We start from the raw sequence: 20,891 nt of genomic DNA on the forward strand, positions 1-20,891 counted from the left end.
GAGTGCAACGGAAAGCCGTCGACAGTGTCAGTCGACCGCGTGAAACCAGCCTACGTCTTGCCCGCTCCATCAGCCACGCATTTCTTCGACCCGGCAGAAGATCTGTTCACGGACGACACGCCCTCCGCCAGTGGTCAGACGGAACCCGCACCCGGAGCCGCCGGTGACGCACAGCTGCAGCCTGCTGTCATCGCGCCGCCACGTGCGCCTCCCTCCACCACGCCCAGGCAGCTGGTACGGCCGCCCGGACCACGCCCACCACAGGCGCACCGGTCGCCCCCACCACAGCCGCCAGCGGACTACGTCACGCGCGCCGGCCGCCGCGTCCGATTCAAACGGCCGTGCTGCGTCGCCAGCGCGCCACGACACCCAAACCGGCAATCACGCGCCCGAGCCACTGAACGCCGTCAGAATTCGGCGCCCACGAGCCGCCGTCCGCTGTAGAGACCCGACCTCCAGCTGCAAGTGCCTTCGGCCCGTAACTCCAGTCGAGCGTTCGTCACAGCTCCTGGACCCGCGTTCGCGTCTTTTGCCTCCGCCGCGTCGGGCGTTGAGGCCGAATCGGCACCCGCGCCAGCTACCTCATTCGCTTCTCCGTCGAGCTCCGGACATCGCGCACCACACCGCCCGGCTTGTCCGTAGTAGCTCCCGGACCCGCGTTCGAGTTCCGACGGTACCGCACTCGCGCAAGCGCCTTCGAGACGTCACCACCAATGACCTGCAACGCGCGCCTTCACGCACATCGCTACGGACAGTCGCAGCCAGTGCATGCTGCCGCTGTCACTAGCCGCCAGCGCGAGGACACGCCCACCGCACGCTCGCCGGTCCGGCGCGCTGACGTCACGGGCCGCCGCCCTTCCGACGCCGACCGACAACCGCCAAAGCTGCCGCACTGCCATTTCGCAGTGCGCGAACTTTAAACACACGCGCACCACCGAACGATCGCCGCGTTTTCGCAGCTACGGAGCTCCGCTCTCCAAGGGGGGATCTGTGTGGCGGCAGCACCGTCCAACGCACGAAGGGCTGAACTACGGCACTGCCGACACAAGTAGGGGCAGCTGTACCGTTATGCGGAATTTCGGCAACGGTGCGTCGCACACCGGACCACACGGGAACAAAGCTGCCACGAGTGCGAGCTAGTCGACGCGACGCGACACACGTCTCCCCAGTTCTTCCGCCGCGGACCACGTGCGTCGAGTCAACGTGACTCCGCCGTAAATGCGTACGCGCGGTCGTGAACGCAGTCGCCGTTAAATTGTCTTTCGCTTCTTCGCGGACGTTACGGCGCCTCCGGTTGCGCCAAGAGCAGAACATTCTGTGACGCGGCCTTTTGTCTCGCTCGGTCCACGTGGTCGCGCCACGGCTCGTCACTGGAGTGTACACCCTCCGGGATCGGTGACCGAGCCGTGCCGCCGGTGCAACGCGCCTATATAGGCGGACATTAGCGAAGTATATTATTTGTCATTTATTGTAACGGCAGGAAAAATAAATGTGTCCTGTCCAGAAACCGCTTTAGTCATTTATTGCCACAAAGCCTCTCCCATGAGCATAGTGCGTGGGCGCGGCGATAAATGCCGGTTCACTGCACATGAGCGACTGTAAGCGGGGATACAACACGTTCCCGCTTCAGAACAATGTTAGATTTTCAGTACATAATTTTTAGTTAAAGTTAAAATGGTGACTAAAGAGAATACACTATGCTAGACATCATAATTTAGTTAGCTGTTTGATCTTCAAAGTAAATATTGGCAATACAGTAGTAGGTGTTGCTACAAACTTACATCAATGGTGTACTGCTTATTTACAAATGTTTTACATTTACATATACATGAAATTATGTTTATGATACATGCTACAGAAATTGTTGAAGATACTTTTCTGTAACGGTATTTTTGTAAATAAACATATACTTTAAAGGATAGAAATACACGTATTTCTACAACAGTTTTTAAATTTAGGTGTGCTGTCAAGGACAGAGGATAAATATGAACACAAGAAAAGTTAAAGTTACGTTTGACTTAAATTGGACTTAGCATTTTTCCTGAATAAGTTATTATTATTTTTGACTGACCAAGGTAATTTATTATAAATTATGCTGCCTACATGTCTCACACTGTCAAGGAATTTACTCAATCTCTGGCTTGTCAGATGAATTTTACCATTAGTATGGGTGAGGAGATCATGCACTTTATTTGTTTCGAATAGATGGAGATTCTTATTTACAATGAAGCTGTATCTAATGTGTATGTGCATTGAACAGGTAAAATTCAAAGTTCTTCACAGATTGGCTTGGTGGGTGCATGCAGTGGCAACCATATAATGATGTTCACAGTTTGCACTGACCCACAGAAATGAATACCATAGAAACATCAGAGCAAAGTACAGAGTTATAATGGTAGTCAAGTCAACTAGAGCAAAGTGAGCAACAATAATAACAGTAGCATTAGCACATCATCAACAGTACTAGCAGCTACATCAAGAAGAGTATCAACAACATCAACAGCATCAGCATCAACTACAGCAGCACCAAAAATTCCAATGACAGTGATGATGGCTGCAATAACAGAAGCAGAGGTAGCAACAGCAATTGCAGAAGTAGCATCAAAAGTAGTTGCAGAAGCAGAAACATGCAACAAAAGTAGTTGTAGATGCAGCAACAAGCAGTTGCAAAAGTGGCAACAACTACAGCATCACCAACAATAGCAACAACATCAACAACAGTTTCTTTAGCAGCAGCATTAACAACAAAAGCATTAGAAGCCCCATCAAAAGGTTGTCTACACAGGAAGAGAAAGACAGCAAATACATCCCCTTAAATGATTTATTACTCATGGACTTCAGTAAAATTACAGTAAGATAGGCACTATGGGAATAAAAGGCTCACCAGATGTGCTTGTAATGACACATCAAAATGTGCAGTCTACAAAAAATAAATTATAGAAATTATGAGCAGCCATAAAAACCAATTAAGACTGATTGTTTTTGGTATAACAGAGTAATGGGTCAGCAAGAATTGTAGTATGGCAGGGCTGGGCCCCAGCATATTTAGCTACCACACTCACAAATGTGCTTATCGGGCTAGGTATAGCCCCTGCTTTACATCAGCAGGTTGTTTGTTAACAGAAGATTTGCTGGGCTGTTTACTGTAAAGCCAAGCTCAGCTGCCACAGTGTCTGGGGATGCAAGCTGCACCAATATGTTCTGCAGAGGTTATGGTAACCATTGCTGCAGCCACAGGCACCTATGAGGTCTGTCTAGAAAGTATCTGACCTCTGATGTTACTGAGATGATAGCACAGTGCCACTGTACACAGTAAAGGAAGAGACCTTTATGTGCATGTGTGAATTTTGTCTCTGCCTTCCAGCATGTCATTCGCTGTTAGTCTCGCTGAGTGAGGTGCTACACAATGTGTTCATCAGATTACCAATTCTCTCAAGATGACTGAATGTGTTGAGCAAAGATACTTCATCAAATTTTGTCAAAAGCTTGGTGATTCTCAAAGCGAAACAATTCCTAAGATTCAGCAGGTGTTTGGAGAAGATGCGATGGGTGTAACACAAAGTAAGGAGTGGTTCAATCAGTTCAAAAATGGCTGCACATCAGCGGAGAGTGACCAGCATTCTGGCAGGCCTCAAACTGCTCGGAGTGCAGTTGTTGTTGAGAGGGTGCAAAATTTGGTGATGTCAGATCATTGTTTGACTGTGCAAGAGATTGCCCAAGATGTTGGAGTGAGTAAAGATTCTGCACATGCAATTTTGTGTGATGATTTGAACATGCACCGAGTGGCTGCAGACTTCATGCCCAAGTCGTTGTCATTGGAACAAAAAGACCTCCGTTTTGACATTGCACAGGACCTGGACACCACCAACAGTGATCCTGAGTTTCTGGACACTGTGATAGCTGTAAATGAGTCATGATGTATGGGTATGACCCAGAAACAAAAAGACAGTTGTTGCAATGGAAGCATCTTGAGTCTCCAAGACCGAAGAAAGTGCAGCAGGTGCGAAGCAAAATCAAGGTGATGCTGACTGTCTTCTTTGATGTCCGTGGAATTTTGCATCACAAATACGCACCGGAAGGACAACAGTGACAAAGGAGTACTATCAAGATGTTCTCTGGAGACTCCGTGATGCAGTTCAGCGCAAAAGACCAGACGTGTGGACGGTGAAAAACTGGCAACTGCATCACAACGATGCCCCTGCACAAACATCCCACTTGATGCAAAAATTCTTGGCCAAACATGGAATTACAGCAGTTTGCCAACCTCTCTACTCTCCAGACATGGCTCCTTGCGATTTCTGGTTGTTTCCAAAATTGAAGATGCCGCTGAAAGGATCCTGTTTTGAGAGTAGAGAAGAGATAATGCGGAACACAGCTGAACACCATTCCGAAAGAAGACTTCCAGAGGTGTCTCCAGCAGTGGAAGGATCAGTGGGCTAAGTGTGTGCAAGCCTACTTTGAAGGGGATTAGGGTCCCAACCCCATCAGGTATTCGAAATATTTTTTCTGGCCAAAGGTCAAATACTTTTTAGACAGGCCTCATATTTACATCCAAGTGGCCACACATCCACATGATGCTGCTCCTCATACACAGCCACCTGAAGTCCATATTTTTACCATATGAATAAACTGTAAGTTACACTATCAACATCAAATAGGACAAATCAGCTTCCCAAACAGCTGGTGGTAAATATTCAGCTGCTTATCTATGGAATGGTGTTTAAAAAATGTTTTGGTCCATTGTAAGATTTATCAATCAAATGCAAAAATTTTCATGCTTATAGCATCAAAAAAAAAAAAAAAAATTCCAGTGTGCAGTGGGTGATTCAGGGGGGTGTCAGCTGAAATAACTCAAAAGTATAAGTGTGTAAATGTGGTATGCAGGGATATGTTCTTGGACTGACCTTCATTGTAAGAGATGTTTAACTGCTTCGCAGGACTGACCTGCCAATAGTTTTGTTATCATCCTTCCATTGTCCTCAAAGTTAAGTTCACTGTTTGTCATCTCCCTCTCTCCACTCTGTCACAAGCCTTTACTCAAACACATCACAACTAAAGCCACTTGTAAGAGTTAGACAAAATAAATAAATAAATAAATTAGATACACAGAGAAAAATGTAACACTAATTTCACTAAATTATGTTATAATTAGCAAAGGCAGCTTGACATAGTAGTAACGAAAAAGAAATCATGAATAAACCTTTTTCTGAGTTAGCTGCCTAGAATGGATTGAACCTGCTATGGAGAAAACGTTAGAGGGAGAGAAAGATTACTGCTCTGCTTGAGCAATTCACAGATTCTGAGAAAGTTTCTGACTCACTTTCCACAAAATCTGTACTTTTAGCAAAAACTGATGTTAAAGAACCTACACATGAATGCTACCCCTTCAATTCGTCTTCATTAAACTTTATCAAGATACTGGGAAATTCAGAATTTAAAGAGATATCTAATAAAGAGGTTCCATGTCAAAAAATTGTTCTTAGCAGCCCTACAAGAAGTGTCAGACCCTTAAACTAGGAGGACAAAGAAGGAATATGTGTTACTGGACCATACCTGAACAGCTTCCATTTTGCTGGTTAGTCATACTGTTTGCCTCAAGTGCAGACAAATGCCAACAATAAAGAAAAGAGTATAAGTGATCGTATTTGAAAGTAGGTCTGAAAAACAATTACAATAAGACTAAAATAATTTATAATCAATCCACTGAAAATGAAATTGTGTAAATTAACAACAGAATCACAAAACCAAGTGAGTTTCTGTTTCACAAGAGTTGAAGACAATGAATGGATGTACAGAAAAAAAGGCCAGGAGAGTAAAAATGTCATTGATTGCTTCAGGTAAACTTAAAACACAAAATTAAGTTTTTTACATGTGTTAAACAAAAAGTTTACAGTTACATTGTATTCCAGTTGTACTTTATGGCAGTGAAATAGACTTTTAATGTGAAAATCATTCAACACTGAAAGATTGTTCAGTGAGAAGTGAAGAGGCACATGTATGAACTATCTCATAGAGACAGGAAAACAAACAAATGAAGTGAATGACATAATTGTGACTGTCATGAAAATGGAATGGAGATGGCAGCATATCTAGCAAGGTGAATAGGTTGTAGGTGGGCCACAAAAAATTCATTGTTAGATTCCAAGAGATAAGGAAAAGACTGGGACAGTGACATAATGGAAGGTGAAAATAAAAAATATATACGAGTAAATTGATGTAAAAAACATTAAAGACTGTGATACAAAGAGAAGTCTGCAGGATAACTTTACCTAGCAGTGAAGATGATAATATGATTTTGAGTGTTCCGTGGTTTTCCAAATTCATTCATGAAGAATGCAAGGGTGGTCCCTACTGACAGGCCATGATCAACACTTTCCTCTTTCCCTGTTGATTTATTAACAATTTGTAAATGAAAGTAATTCTTATGCTGCTTTATTACCTATTATTATTATTATTATTATTATTATTATTATTATTATTATTATTATTATAACAACTGTTGTTACATAGTTATTATTTATTTTCAACTGTTCTCATAATATCAATGTTATTTCACACAGATGACTTTTTTGTACTTAATACCCATAACTTCTTCATTAAGCACTTTCATTTAATCTGTAGTTTCCATTTTCACTTATAATGATGAGTCACACCTGAAGTTTTGTTGTTCTGTTGATCTTCACTATAATTTATGCCCCTTTTGAATTAAATGCAGAGAAGGAAAATGCCACCTGAAAGAAATTAGAGAGATGCATTTAAGTCTGGTCTTACTCAGTATATCTCTTTTGGTTCTAAGTACACAGATTGATAGATCTATAAAAGCAAAATAATGGATTACTTCAATTAATAATACTAAAATAATCCACATTTCGCAAATGATAAGATTTTTCAAACTCTTAGTATGATTGATTAAAAATTACTCAGTCACTGTTACTGTATTAAGATGACTAATTTTTAATCAGGTCAGTCATCACTGTCCTCCCCTAACACAAGTGAGTCAAAATCATACCATGCTTCAATGATTTAATAAAGTCACTTACATATGGCTCTGAACACAAAGAAATGAATATTGATAAAATCAGTTCTTACATTACACAAGAAAATATGTATAAAATTTGTCAGCCAGTAATATAACTACACAAAACAGGATATTTCAGACTGTGAAATTGCAGCAACGTGACTAAACCAATGGCACAACTTTATGTCATTATGTGTCATTTTTCACAGGTTAGATAAGCACTTTGCAGTGTGGTACTTCAACTCCAATACTACAGGTTCTCTCCAACATGAGAGGGCACACTGTTGCAGTGGCTTGCATTTACAGTGTCAAATCACATTACTATGATCGCCAGGTAACATCCAGACTAATGGTATACAGTGTACAGATAAAATGTAAGAAACTAAGTGAGTTGCTGATTGATCTCCAAGCTGAATAGAGTGAATGATACTTATTATGGTGAAGGAGACATATCTTCTCCATTTTATAAATTCACCAGGAATCACAATGTTATCACTGCTTCAAACAACTGTAAAGTACAGGGTTATTACAAATGATTGAAGCGATTTCACAGCTCTACAATAACTTTATTATTTGAGATATTTTCACAATGCTTTGCACACACATACAAAAACTCAAAAAGTTTTTTTAGGCATTCACAAATGTTCGATATGTGCCCCTTTAGTGATTCGGCAGACATCAAGCCGATAATCAAGTTCCTCCCACACTCGGCGCAGCATGTCCCCATCAATGAGTTCGAAAGCATCATTGATGCGAGCTCGCAGTTCTGGCACATTTCTTGGTAGAGGAGGTTTAGACACTGAATCTTTCACATAACCCCACAGAAAGAAATCGCATGGGGTTAAGTCGGGAGAGCGTGGAGGCCATGACATGAATTGCTGATCATGATCTCCACCACGACCGATCCATTGGTTTTCCAATGTCCTGTTTAAGAAATGCCTAACATCATGATGGAAGTGCGGTGGAGCACCATCCTGTTGAAAGATGAAGTCGGCGCTGTCCGTCTCCAGTTGTGGCATGAGCCAATTTTCCGCGGGATACGCGTGAAACTTGCCCGCACGCGTTCAACCGTTTCTTCGCTCACTGCAGGCCAACCCGTTGATTTCCCCTTACAGTGGCATCCAGAAGCTTTAAACTGCGCATACCATCACCGAATGGAGTTAGCAGTTGGTGGATCTCTGTTGAACTTCGTCCTGAAGTGTCATTGCACTGTTATGACTGACTGTTTCAAGCACGACATACGCTGTCTCGGCTCCTGTCGCCATTTTGTCTCACTGCACTCTCGAGCACTCTGACGGCAGAAACCTGAAGTGCGGCTTCAGCCAAACAAAACTTTATGAGTTTTTCTACGTATCTGTAGTGTGTCGTGACCATATGTCAATGAATGGAGCTACAGTGAATTTATGAAATCGCTTCAATCATTTGTAATAGCCCTGTATGTGTGGTGCAGGTTTCAACCGTGAACGTGATGACTGAGGTGGTTCCACCAATAAGGTGTGATCAAACAGTAATGAGATCTTTTTTTTTTAATTTCACAGGCTATTTACATTTTCAAAAAAATAATTTGTCTTGTTGGTACACAGGTTCCTGGCATATATTTGCATATTCAGCTGTTTTGAATAGTTAGTTTATTGTTGACAGCTGAAAAGTCTACATGTATTTTTGAGCACTCAGCAAATTTATACTTTTAAAAAAGATGGATCAAAAAATTTGCATTAAATTTTATTTGAAAAATGGAATAAATTGCAGAACTTAATTCAAAATGTTGACTGTTGCTTTCAGTGAATCTACCATGAGTAAGACAAGAGTTTATGAGTGTTACAAACATTTCAAAGAGAGTTGAGTAGATGTTCAAGGTAACAATCGACATGGATGCTGTAGCAAATCCATTACTGACAATAGTGTGGAAGAAATAATGAAAACGGTTCTGGAAAATCGCCATCAGAGAGGTTGCTGATAATGTCAGCATATTCTTTGGCTCATGCCAATCGATTTTTTTTATGTTTTGGGAAGGAAATATGTAGCAGCAAAGTTTGTTCCAAAATGGTAGAATTTCAACCAAAAACAATATCACACAGACATTGCTCAGGAATTGCTGAATGAAGTCAACAATGATCCAGAACTTCTAAAGAAGGTTGTAACATGGGTACTCAGGTATAACATCAAAACCAAGGCCTAGTCCTCTGAAAGGAAACTGCCTGAATAGGGGGGAAAAAAAATCGACAAGTTTGGTCACATGTGAAAGATCTTCTCACTGTTTTCTTCAATTGCAGTGGAGTAGTTCGTCATGATTTCCTGCGTTATGGTCATATGGTCAGTAAGGAATACTACCTGGAAGTTATGCACACTTTGTGGAAAGCAGTCCAAGCCAAATGACAGGAACAGTGGCAAAATCACACATGGAAATTGCATCACAATAATGTACCTGCTCACAGTTCAACGCTTGTTTGTGATTTTTTGGCAAAAATCAAAACTGTTATGCTGCCTCAGCCACTGTATTCAGTGGACATGGTCCCCTGTGACTTCTTTCTATTCCCGAAGCTACAGAGAACCATGACAGGACGTCATTGTGTCACCACTGATGAGATAAAAATAGAATCACTGAAGGAGTCGAATACCACAACAAAAAGGGAGTTACAGAAGTGTTTCAAAAACTGTAAAAAGTACTCAAATGTTGGGTAATGTTCCGGAATATTGTGGACCATTCGATGCCTTTTTGGTATGCTCTGTAATTTGCCACAGGTATGGTTATCAGTTTGTAGGGCTATATAAAGCATGACCCATCAAGGGTTTGAATGTCAGTTTCTTATCAGTGATGAAGCAATGAACCGAAAAAGTAGTGCAATGAGTGAATAAAAACAAACAGTGAAGTGTGAGTAGTCAAAGTGATACAGTGACAATATAAATCGAAAATAAAAAGTGAAATGGGTTTAAAGTGTACTTAGTGTGTTTGTTAATAAAAACTAGATTTGATTTATATTTTAGACAATGCTCAAATATAAAAGAGGGGGAGATGTTGCCAGTTCTGAAACAAAATGGCGAAAACAGAAAGAACAGCAAAAAACAAAACAGACAAAGAGTGCAAAGCATATTTAAGTTCCCAACGAATGACAGTGAGCACCGTGAGAAGCAGAGAAACCAAGGAACAGTGAAATCAACAGATTGAAGAATCAAGAATTGCATCACAATCTTTTATTAAAAGACTGCAAACTCAAGCTAGCCATGAAAATATCAACCTACGAGAAGCACAGGCCAGGAGAAGTAAACAGACCAATCTAAAGTATGAAGCACTGCACTATGACCCAGTAAGAGACTATAAAAAACACAGATATGCCGTTATCAGATAAATGGATAACATCTGTCAATTTTGCTATGCGAAAAAATTCATTAGAGAAACACCAGGATTCTGTTGCATGAATGGAAAAATTCGATCGCCACTACTGGAAGCACCTCCGCATGAATTTTTACATTACATAACCAGGGAAACTCCAGATTCAAAACGCTTTCTTCAAAATATAAAAGCATACAGCACCTGCTTCAAATGACTTCTTTCAGTTTCAATTTGATCAACACTAAAAGACATGAAAGTGATTATGTTTTTTCCATCTAAGGACAAGACAATCACAACACTGAATCATTACTACCACTACCCAATGAAGACCACACATTTCTGCAATTATATTTCATTGGAAATGAAGAAACAGAAATTGATCAATGATGCACAAATATCAGCAGATTGACACGAGAAGTAGTCCAAGATGTAGAGAGGATCTTTCACAAATACAATCAACTGATTCATATATTCAAAATAGCACTAGACCAAATGATTTCTCCACCATACACTGTACGGTGGTTTGCTGAGTTTAGATGTAGATGTAGACTATGAAGTTATAATTTGAGTTGATAAAAGACCACCTGGAGAACACAAATCTAGATTTAATGCACCTCAGATAGATGAAGTGACCACCATAGTTGTGGACAATGAAAACACAAGCAGTGACATAACTGTACAATGAAAAACAGAACAACTACAATGTGCTGCAGAGACACACCATTCATATGATGCCCTCCAATATCCATTAATATTTCTGCAAGAAAAGGATGGATATCATTTTAATGTGAAACAAACCCAACCTGAAACAGGCATAGAAACTAACAAAAAAGTCACTTCCAAGGAATTCTATGCTTATCGCTTAATGATCAGAGATAATGAAACACACAATCACATTCTCAACATTCCCTGTTTATCCCAACAATTCCTGGAAGATGTTGTTGTCGTAGTTTGCTGCAGCTCTCCATGCTCCATCTGCTCTCCTGGCAGATATGTATGCAGAAATAGAAGTGGAACAGATGCTTTACATAAGACAGAATCAGAAAAACAATGCATGGAAGAATACATCCACCTTCAAGTTGCAAGCATAAATGGCATTGGAACAATAGTAATCTTACCCTCATCATACACAGGAAGTCGGAGACACATGCATGAGTACACTCAAAGTGCCACAATTGACATAAGAAAATATGGACAACTTGACCTCTTCGTAACATTCATATGCAACTCATGGCCAGAAATCAAAGAACAACTATGATACAGACAAGCCTGTGTTTTACACAACAAAAAATGAGATTTATTGAATTCACCAAAAAATACCACTTCTCTGAGACCATTAGATGCTGGATGTACACAATCGTATGAAAAAACAAGGACTGCCTCACTCACACACTCTCGTACAGCTACATGACAGAACCCATCTCAGGGATATCAACAAAAGCATCCAAGCTGAATTTCCCAAATGACAAGAAGATCCAAAACTGTACAACATAGTAGTGAAAAATGTGGTTCATGGACCATGTGGGCCATTAAACCCCAATTTGTCTTGTATGAGTGATGGAAAATGTGCAAAAGAAATACCCAAAATCATTTTTGCATGATACACAAACTGGAGTTGATGACTATTCCAAATACAGAAGATGATTCATCCAAAAACGATGACTTAACAACAAAAGTACAAATACAAGGCAGTGACAAACTGGAAATAGATAACCAATGTGTAGTGCAGAGAATTAAAAGACAAATGGCCACAATACACAAGAGGCACGATAAAGCAATTTTGCAGCACGACAACGCTCGACCCCACTTTGCACAAGAGGTCAAAATGTACTTGGAAACATTAAAATGGGAAGTCCTATCCCACCCACCATATTCTCCAGATGATGCTCCCTCTGACTATCACCTGTTTAGATCAATGGCGCATGCCCTGGCTGACCAACACTTCCAATCTCATGAAGAAGTCACAAATCGGATCAATTTGTGAATCGCTTCAAAAGATGAACAATTTTTTTGAAGCGGGATTCATACACTGCCTGCAAGATGGGAGAAAGTAGTGGTCAGTGATGGAAAATACTTTGAATGATACATGTGTAAACAATTTGTTTAATTAAAGCCTCAAATTTTGGGGAGAAAATGGTGGAAGCAAAGTTGTACACCTTGTATGTGAACAAAGGCAGTGATATGGCAATACTTCAAATAGCCAAAGACAGCGCACAACAAAACAGAAACAACGAGATCCTCGCACACCAAATGGGAAGACACATCAACAGTAATGAAGCAGTGTGGTAGATTTTCAGTTTTCCCATATACGAATGCGAACCAACTGTGCAACATCTAGCAGTACATTTGGAAAATGCAGAGTTTTTTTCACAAAAGACACTACCAGAAAAATTGCAAGTGAATCACATCAGAACATAACATTAACAGCTTTTTACTGACTGTACAAATGGATCCATGAAAACATTACTATATGTTGACGTCCCTACCTATTGTGCATGGAACACAACAAGAAACATCTTTTAATGATGAAAACAAGGAACTCCAGTACAAGATCATCCAGGAATCATGAAAACTGGTGCACTAGCCCGAATATACACCATACATCCTAATAACATTGAATGTTTCTCTGTCTGGATGTTGCTACATGAAATATGGGGACCAACAAGTTTCACAGACTGGAAAACGATAATCCCTGGGAATTAACACTACAAGAAGCCTCGATCACAGCCTCAGCTGAACAAATGAGCCACTTACTCACCTTCATTCTAACAACATGTAAGCCATTGTATCCAAAACAGCTGTGAGACTCCTTCAAAGAGAGTATGAGTGATGACATACTGTACCAAATTTGACAAGCTCATCTGAACTGATCACCAATTCAATGATGACATCTTCAATGGAACACTCATTCAATTAGGTGATAAATTTTTAGCAATAAACAACAAGACGTTAGTACAAACTGGGATGCAAACACTGCAAAAATATGTTATTGGTGTGCTAAACTTCAAAATTACAAAGGAAAAAAGCTACAACATAAACAAACTATGTAATGCATTGCTCACAATATACCACTCCTCAATGACAATCAAACGGAAATTTACAACATTGTCATGGCTCAGATCGACAACAACACTGGTGGAATTACTTACTTGGATGCACCAGGCAGCAGTGGGATACCATTTCTAATAAATCCATTGCTGGCAGAAATACATGCTGAACAGTATAATGCCCTTGCACTGGCATCATCCGGCATTGCCGCCACACTTACAGAATGGGACAAACTGGCCATTCCGCCCCAAAATACCATTGAATATAGCCGAAGAACAATTTCTGTTGTGTAAAATCGCAAGAGCAGCTGGACAGGGTGAACTTCAAAAGCAAGCTAAAATTATCTCCTAGGACAAATGCACAATGGCACATAAAAAATCACTCAAAGCCGTGGACAGAACATTACACGAGTTGCGAGGAAACTGAAGTGATGGGAGGAGCTCTACTCATACTCTCAGGAGATTTTTGACAAACACTTCCAGTTATCCCCTAGTCAACACCAGTAAATGAGATCAATGCATGCTTACAAAAACCACATCTTTGGCCATACGTACAAATACTGTGCTGAACAAAAAATGTGAGAGTTGAACTATCGAAAGACAAAACAATAGTACATTTTCCTCAACAACTTTTACAAACAGGTCAAGGCACATATCCCACTGACCAGACAGCTGGCCTCATGAAACTCAACAGTGATTTCTGCTGAAAACAGCTCACCAATCAAATTTATCAAGACATTGTTCACAACTATAGCAGTCCAGACTGGTATTTGAACAAGCAATTTTTGCAACTAAAAACAATATTGTCGACAATATCAACTTTAATATTCAAAAGAAAATTCCCAGTGAAGAGAGAATACACACATCAATCAACATGATGAGTAAATGATGAAGAAATTGTGAACTTACGTACAGAATTTTTACACTCTTTGCGAGTTCCCAGAATGCCGTTACTCTGCCTTTGACTTAAAATTGGATCACCAATCATACTACTCATCAAAACTATGCAATTGAACAAGGATAATCATCAAACAGCTATGGAATAACATCACTGAAGCCGAACTTAAGACTGGAAAATACGAAGGACACACACTATTTATACCCATAATACTACTGATCTCTACTGAACTGCCATTCCAATTTAAAAGACCACAATTTCCAATCAAATTAGTCTACAGTTTTACAATTAACAAAGTGCAAGAACAAATTTAAAATATTGCAACATCAACCTCAAAGACTCCTGCTTGTCTTATGGTCAACTATACGTAGCTTGCTCTTGAGTGGGAAATTAAAAAAATTTGTGCATATATATCCCAGATAACAAAATAGAAAATGTTGTTTATAAACAAGTATTTTATGCATTTAGAATATGTTTTCAATATAAAATTTTACCTCTTATACTTGAATAAGTATTGTAAATAGTTACAATACATTTTCAATAAAACTTTTTTACCTCTGACACTCTAGATTTTATCCTTTTATTCTGTCAACCACACACTCTCATACCAACTTCCTGAGTGAAGCCTGGTACCTCAGCTAGTATTACATAAAACATGATTATGATATGTAGGCACTTATTATCAAGGAAAAAGTTGACATTCTTAACTGCGGAGATAGGCACTGTGAAAACACATATAGGCATCTGCACAATACCAGGATATTGGTAACTTATTATTGATTGAAATAATGCAGTTTATGTGTAAACAGCAAAGCTTTTTTAACCATATTACATCTCTAGCTGCTTATGGAGAATTGTATAAAACTCTAGAAACCCAGGTATGTCCCATTACCATATTTAACTTGAAACTGTATTACTATGAAAGCTAAAACAGAGCAAATTCATGCACACTTAAGTCCTGTTAAGGATAGGGAATTATCACTTTCTATTCACTGAGCAAAGTGGCACAGTGGTTAGCAGACTGGACTCACATTCAGGAGGACGGCTGTTAAAATCCACGTCTGGCCATCCTGATTTAGGTTTTCCATGATTTCCCTAAATCACTTCAGGCAAATGCCACAATGGTTCCTTTGAAAGGACATGGCTGATTTTGTTCCCCACCCTTCCCACATCAGATGGAACCTATGACCGTGCTGTTTGGTCCCCTCTCCCCAAGTGAACCAACCAACTAAACAACCAACTTTCTATTACTATAAAACCACGAATAATTAGTTCATGGTATAAATAAAGTTAACTTGCAATGAAAAGTTATAGTCTCATGAATCATAAGGTAAATTGAGTAACATAGACTGTATTGTTTAGGTACAGCACCAATAAACTGAATCTTATAAACACAATAAGCAGATGTTATCTTAAAAGGGCATAATATCAGGTTTAAATTTGTGATTATGAGGTAACTGTAATAAGCATGGATTCCCTTCAGAATGTGCTTGATTATAGTTGGTTACAAATGCTTTCTAACAATTTGCCATAGGCAGGTAATAGAAAGGGGCACAAAAAGCAACATAAAATAGTTTCATTGTTGGCTGAGTCTTCAACACAAGAAGGGCCAGACCACAAGATAAACACAATACAAAACAATAAGCCTAACTGCTTACTGGTTATGCACAAAATGAAAAAGACTCCCTTCCTAATAGCAGAGCATCAGGGAGGGCACCAGTCAAATACGGTAAAAAGGGAAGCACAGTGCCTCAGTGATAAATTGATGGGAAGAGGAGAGAGTGAACCAGTACTGCCAGAAGTGTTCAGTGTGAACTACCTTAACTTTGACAGGACGCGATACACAGAACAGCATCAGTGTGTGGCGTGTCATGGTAGATTGGTGATGTACAATTTTGGGCAGGACTACAACAGAACCAGTTCTTATCATTAGCGTAACATGAGGATCTATTTAATCACTGCTTCTCCCAGCTAATAACTGTTATTTTGCTAAAGAAATCTCCACCTGGGATTGTGTAGCAATGTTGTCTGTCAAGCAGTGTAAATTGCGCTAAATTTATGCACAACAATGATCTTATACAACCAGAAAACCAGCTAAATGCATGTTAAGTAATCTCAACTACACAAGAGTAAGGATTTTTAGCAATCTTCAGTGCTATTGCATAATAGTTTCATTACTAGTTGCAGATAGTCTATCCAATTTACCACTGCTCTTATTCGAGGTGGTAACACTTTTCTTTAAGTAAAACGAACAGTTTTGACACACAATACCACATGTGCACAACACTAATGTATTGTTTCCTGTTCAAAATATTTCATAAAAAGAGTTACAAAATAACCAGGCTTCATACATCAGCAGAGAACAATTTTTATTGCATAAGATGTTGTTTGCACTATAGTTAAAGATTAGTCACACTTTAAATGGAATTTATAACCTTGGAGTGGGTTCTGGGCCACCAATACACAACTATTATCACAATAATGACCATCAAGATTTATGTCTGTCTAAAAATTCAATTTAAAGCTGTCACTGCAATATTTCACTAATATGGCAGCTAACAGAATACAATCACTTATCGAATCTCCTTCAGGCCCTGTCTTACTACAAACAAATAATATATTTTAAATCTTTTCACCTTTACTATGTTCATTAACATTTAAAAGTAATTCTCAATGTTAATCACTTATTATTCAGCATTTAACAATAAACCACACCGTAGATCAATAGTGCTAATGTCTACGCTCCACTGTAGCTGATAAGAAAACTCAACATTCATTTAGGATGAGAATCATATTGAAATAAAAGTTCAGACAAAAGGGTTGATTTCAATGACACAGAAACTCTGTTTTTAAATATTACTTAACAACATAATACAATTTTTACAGACCTCTGTGATATGAGACATCAATCACATCCGATCAGTACAACAGTTCAAACAAAAAGAACAATCATAGATAACAAAAGATGGAGATTTTCATTATCTTTTTCCATAGGTTTTATCTAAGATACGGGTTTTTACCGAACACTTAATTATGTCATTGACAATAATTATTTATTATTTTAGTAATGATGAAGTCCTTTTTGTTAATATCATGAGAATGTTCATTCAGATTCCACACACAATGATGCCGTAAATATTTTTCTGAATAAAATATATGCCTGGATATTACAAGTGGCTCATAAACAGGGGAAGGTAAAGATATAGCTCGGTAGTGTCAAGGTTATGGTCTATCAATATCAGTAGAATAGATGACTGTGACCTAACTTTTTATCAGCATAAGAAACAGTGCCACCAAAAAAGTGTCCAAACTAGTCCAGACCTGCCATGGATGCAAGTCAGTCCCCTCACATACCTTAACTAATAAGGGAACGACACTGAAAATGAGAGTGAATGCATGTTGAATCAAATACACAATTAAATCTTACATTTGAATCAAGGTGATTAACACCAGAATCTCAACTGGAAAAATGACAATATAAACTAGCCAGACCATCTGATAAAATGTCACTGCTTCAACTTAGGTACATTCACATGGGATGTCAAAAGAACCACATGTGAAAAATGACAGGCTGGTAACCTTTCAAGTTAACTTAAAAACTACAGGCATCTCCTTAAAAATACAAAAATTCAGATTGTAAACAAAGATTGGTGCACCATCAAGATAGATACAATAATAATCACACATACAAAATACTATTTTTATCATGTTAGAACACATTTGCTATCTTTAGTTGCCCTAGGTTAGAGAAACAATGCTACAACAGCTAAGTAGTATTGTGTTATCCCTCAAACTCACGTAAGTGATGACAAAACAAATGTATATTAAGGTATGACGCAGCGAGCCACACAGCTGGCACAATCATCCCAATGTCATTTAAATACGATAGTAGTGAACCACATTTAAAGGCAAATATCACTAGAGGATGCACACGATAAGAGGCAGATGGCTGTGATTGGTCAGCAATCCATGATGGCTGCCAGGAAGGTGAGAGGAGGGGTTTTTCCTTATGGCTGTAAGACACAGGTTACGTGATACATGTTATGTGATTTATTCATCTCATTAGGTACAATTTTCAGAGTATTTGATTTGATGTACAGGAGTCATGTCAAGGTTTACAAAAGAAACTTTTTTCTCTTTTTTAAGAGAAATACAAAAGTTTACATTATATTTTACATTTCTAAGTATCATCTACACATGTACATAAAATAATACATGTAATACAATCCCTGTGTTCAGACTGTGAAACTGTCCTCAATTAATTCATCGACAGAATTATAACACTTTTCCACCAGAAAAGTAAAGAGCAATCTTTTCAGTGAACTAAGCTCCATCTTAAATATATTACTGCCTTTTATTTTACTGAAAATTTTTAACCCCATATACTCTGGCGTTTGGGCATAAAGTTTTAAACGATATGTTGGAAGTTTGAAGTTATCTTTGTGATGAGTGCTGTAGCTGTGGTCAAAATGGAAAGTGTCTAGTGTATGTTGACTTTTATATAGGAACACCACCACCTCATATATGTAAAGTGAGGGGGATAGATAGTATTTTTAAATTTTTTAACAGTGGTCAACAAGATTCCCAATTTTTTTGCAACACACATGTTTCTAATTACTTTCTTTTGTAATACTAGGAGCCTAGTGACATTTGCTGAATTTCGCCAGAAGATTATACCATAATGAATAGCTGACTCAAAGTAGCAGTGATAAACTATCTTTCTGGTATCCATGTTTGTGGTACCTGAAAAAATACACATTGCAAATGCTAAGTTGTTCAGTTTATTTGCTAAGTAATCTATATGTACCTTCCAATTTAAATTTTTGTCAAGATTTAGGCCTAAGAACTTCATATGGTTTGCTTCTGTGATATCCTGATCATTGCAAGTTATCTTTATTTCAGTCCTTTCTACTGATTTAGCTTCAAATTGCATTATTTTGATTTTAGTTACATTTAGTTTTCGTCCATTTTGATAGAAACAAGATTCGAGTTTTTCTAAAGTATTTTTGGCTTTTTCTGGAACACTTTCAGATACCTCATTTTCAATTAGAACTGATGTATCATCATCAAATAAGACTGAATGAACATCAATAGCAAGTGGTAGGTCATTTTACATAAAAAAGAAACTGATAGGGACCCAATATCAAACCTTGTGGGACTCCTTGGGGAACTGTTTTCCAGTCTGAGGAATAATTGGTTCCGTTTGAAGTTAAAATTACTCTTTGTTTCCTACCTGACAGGTAAGAGCTAAACCATTTTAAAGCAGTGTCCCCAATTCGATACATCTGTAATTTGTGGAGGAGTAATGCATGGTTCACTGAATCAAAAGCTTTAGTTAGATCACAGAATATTCCTCTGACCTTTCTACCCTTATCTAATGTGGAGCATATTTTTTGGATAAACTCATTTATAGCTATCACAGTGCTTTTACCCTGGTGGAATCCGAACTGTTTTTTAAAAATTATATCATTTTTTATAGTAAGAAATTTATTAATTTGTTTTGCTGCAATCTTTTTCAAACACTTTAGAGAAGACTGGCAAAAGAGAGATACAGCAGTAATTACCCATATCTTGTGTCAATCCTGTTTTGAATAGAGGTTTGATCTCAGCATATTTCAATACATTTGGAAAGCATCCCTGTTCAAAAGATTGATTTATAATAATTGACAGTGGTTGAGAAATAATATTGTACACACACTTGATTACAGATGATGTTATTTCATCCCACTGGAGGGGAAGGGTAGGGGTAGGTACTGCAAAGCACTCAAGACAGGGAGCTAGGGGAGTGAGACGTAACACTGCAAGAAGTGAGAGAAGAGGGGGATAATGGTACATCGTCGTGTGGTCGGCTTTTTGCAAAAAATGGCTCTGAGCACTGTGCGACTTAACTTCTGAGGTCATCAGTCACCTAGAACTTAGAACTAATTAAACCTAAGGACATCACACACATCCATACCCGAGGCAGGATTCGAACCTGCGACCATAGTAGTCGCTCGGTTCCAGACTGTAGCGCCTAGAACCGCACGGCCACTCCGGCCGGCGGCTTTTTGCAAATGCAACAACTGTGAGCCAGGCTAGGCATCAGTATCAGCTCCATATTGCTTCATCTTCAGCTTTCATTTTCAACTTAATATTTTTACATCATTAATCAGTACATTTCAAACAGATCTTCATATCAGCTTCACCCAACACCTTCCACTTACATTGCTGCTATACAAAAGATGGTAACAAAATATAAGTAACAGTATATCATGACTTTAATCATAATGCTTCATTAACTTTTTATTTCATAGTACATTGTGTAGTAAACAAATAATAGGCAAGACTGGTTCAAGTAACACAAATATGGATTTATTAATGAAGCACTGAACAACAACGGAAAAAAGACTCTCATAGATCCCCACATAACAAGACACAATACTCTGGTGTGAACGGGATACGTGAAGGACATGCAGGATACTCAGTTAGTGCTCCTCCACCCATATATATGTGCGAGTCAATGGCAGACAACGAGGCGGAGACCTCGCCGCACGCATGCCTCCCACAAGTGGACTCCAGTGGCTGGCCTGCATTGATACAGTTGGCAGCTGATTCAAA

General features: G+C 39.1%; 1 protein-coding gene across 1 annotated transcript in view; it reads right to left on the reverse strand.

Moving 5' to 3' along the window:
* Nucleotides 1-6,575: 6,575 nt before the first annotated feature.
* Nucleotides 6,576-20,891, reverse strand: part of LOC126475418 (uncharacterized) — a 272,705-nt gene continuing 258,389 nt past the window's right edge. The window contains exon 8 of the mRNA XM_050103260.1: nt 6,576-6,731. Within this exon, the coding sequence (XP_049959217.1) occupies nt 6,683-6,731 (49 nt within the window). The 3' untranslated portion in view covers nt 6,576-6,682. The remainder of the gene's footprint in view (nt 6,732-20,891) is intronic.

Source organism: Schistocerca serialis, chromosome 1 (assembly GCF_023864345.2).
Source record: "Schistocerca serialis cubense isolate TAMUIC-IGC-003099 chromosome 1, iqSchSeri2.2, whole genome shotgun sequence".
Taxonomy (NCBI): domain Eukaryota; kingdom Metazoa; phylum Arthropoda; class Insecta; order Orthoptera; family Acrididae; genus Schistocerca; species Schistocerca serialis.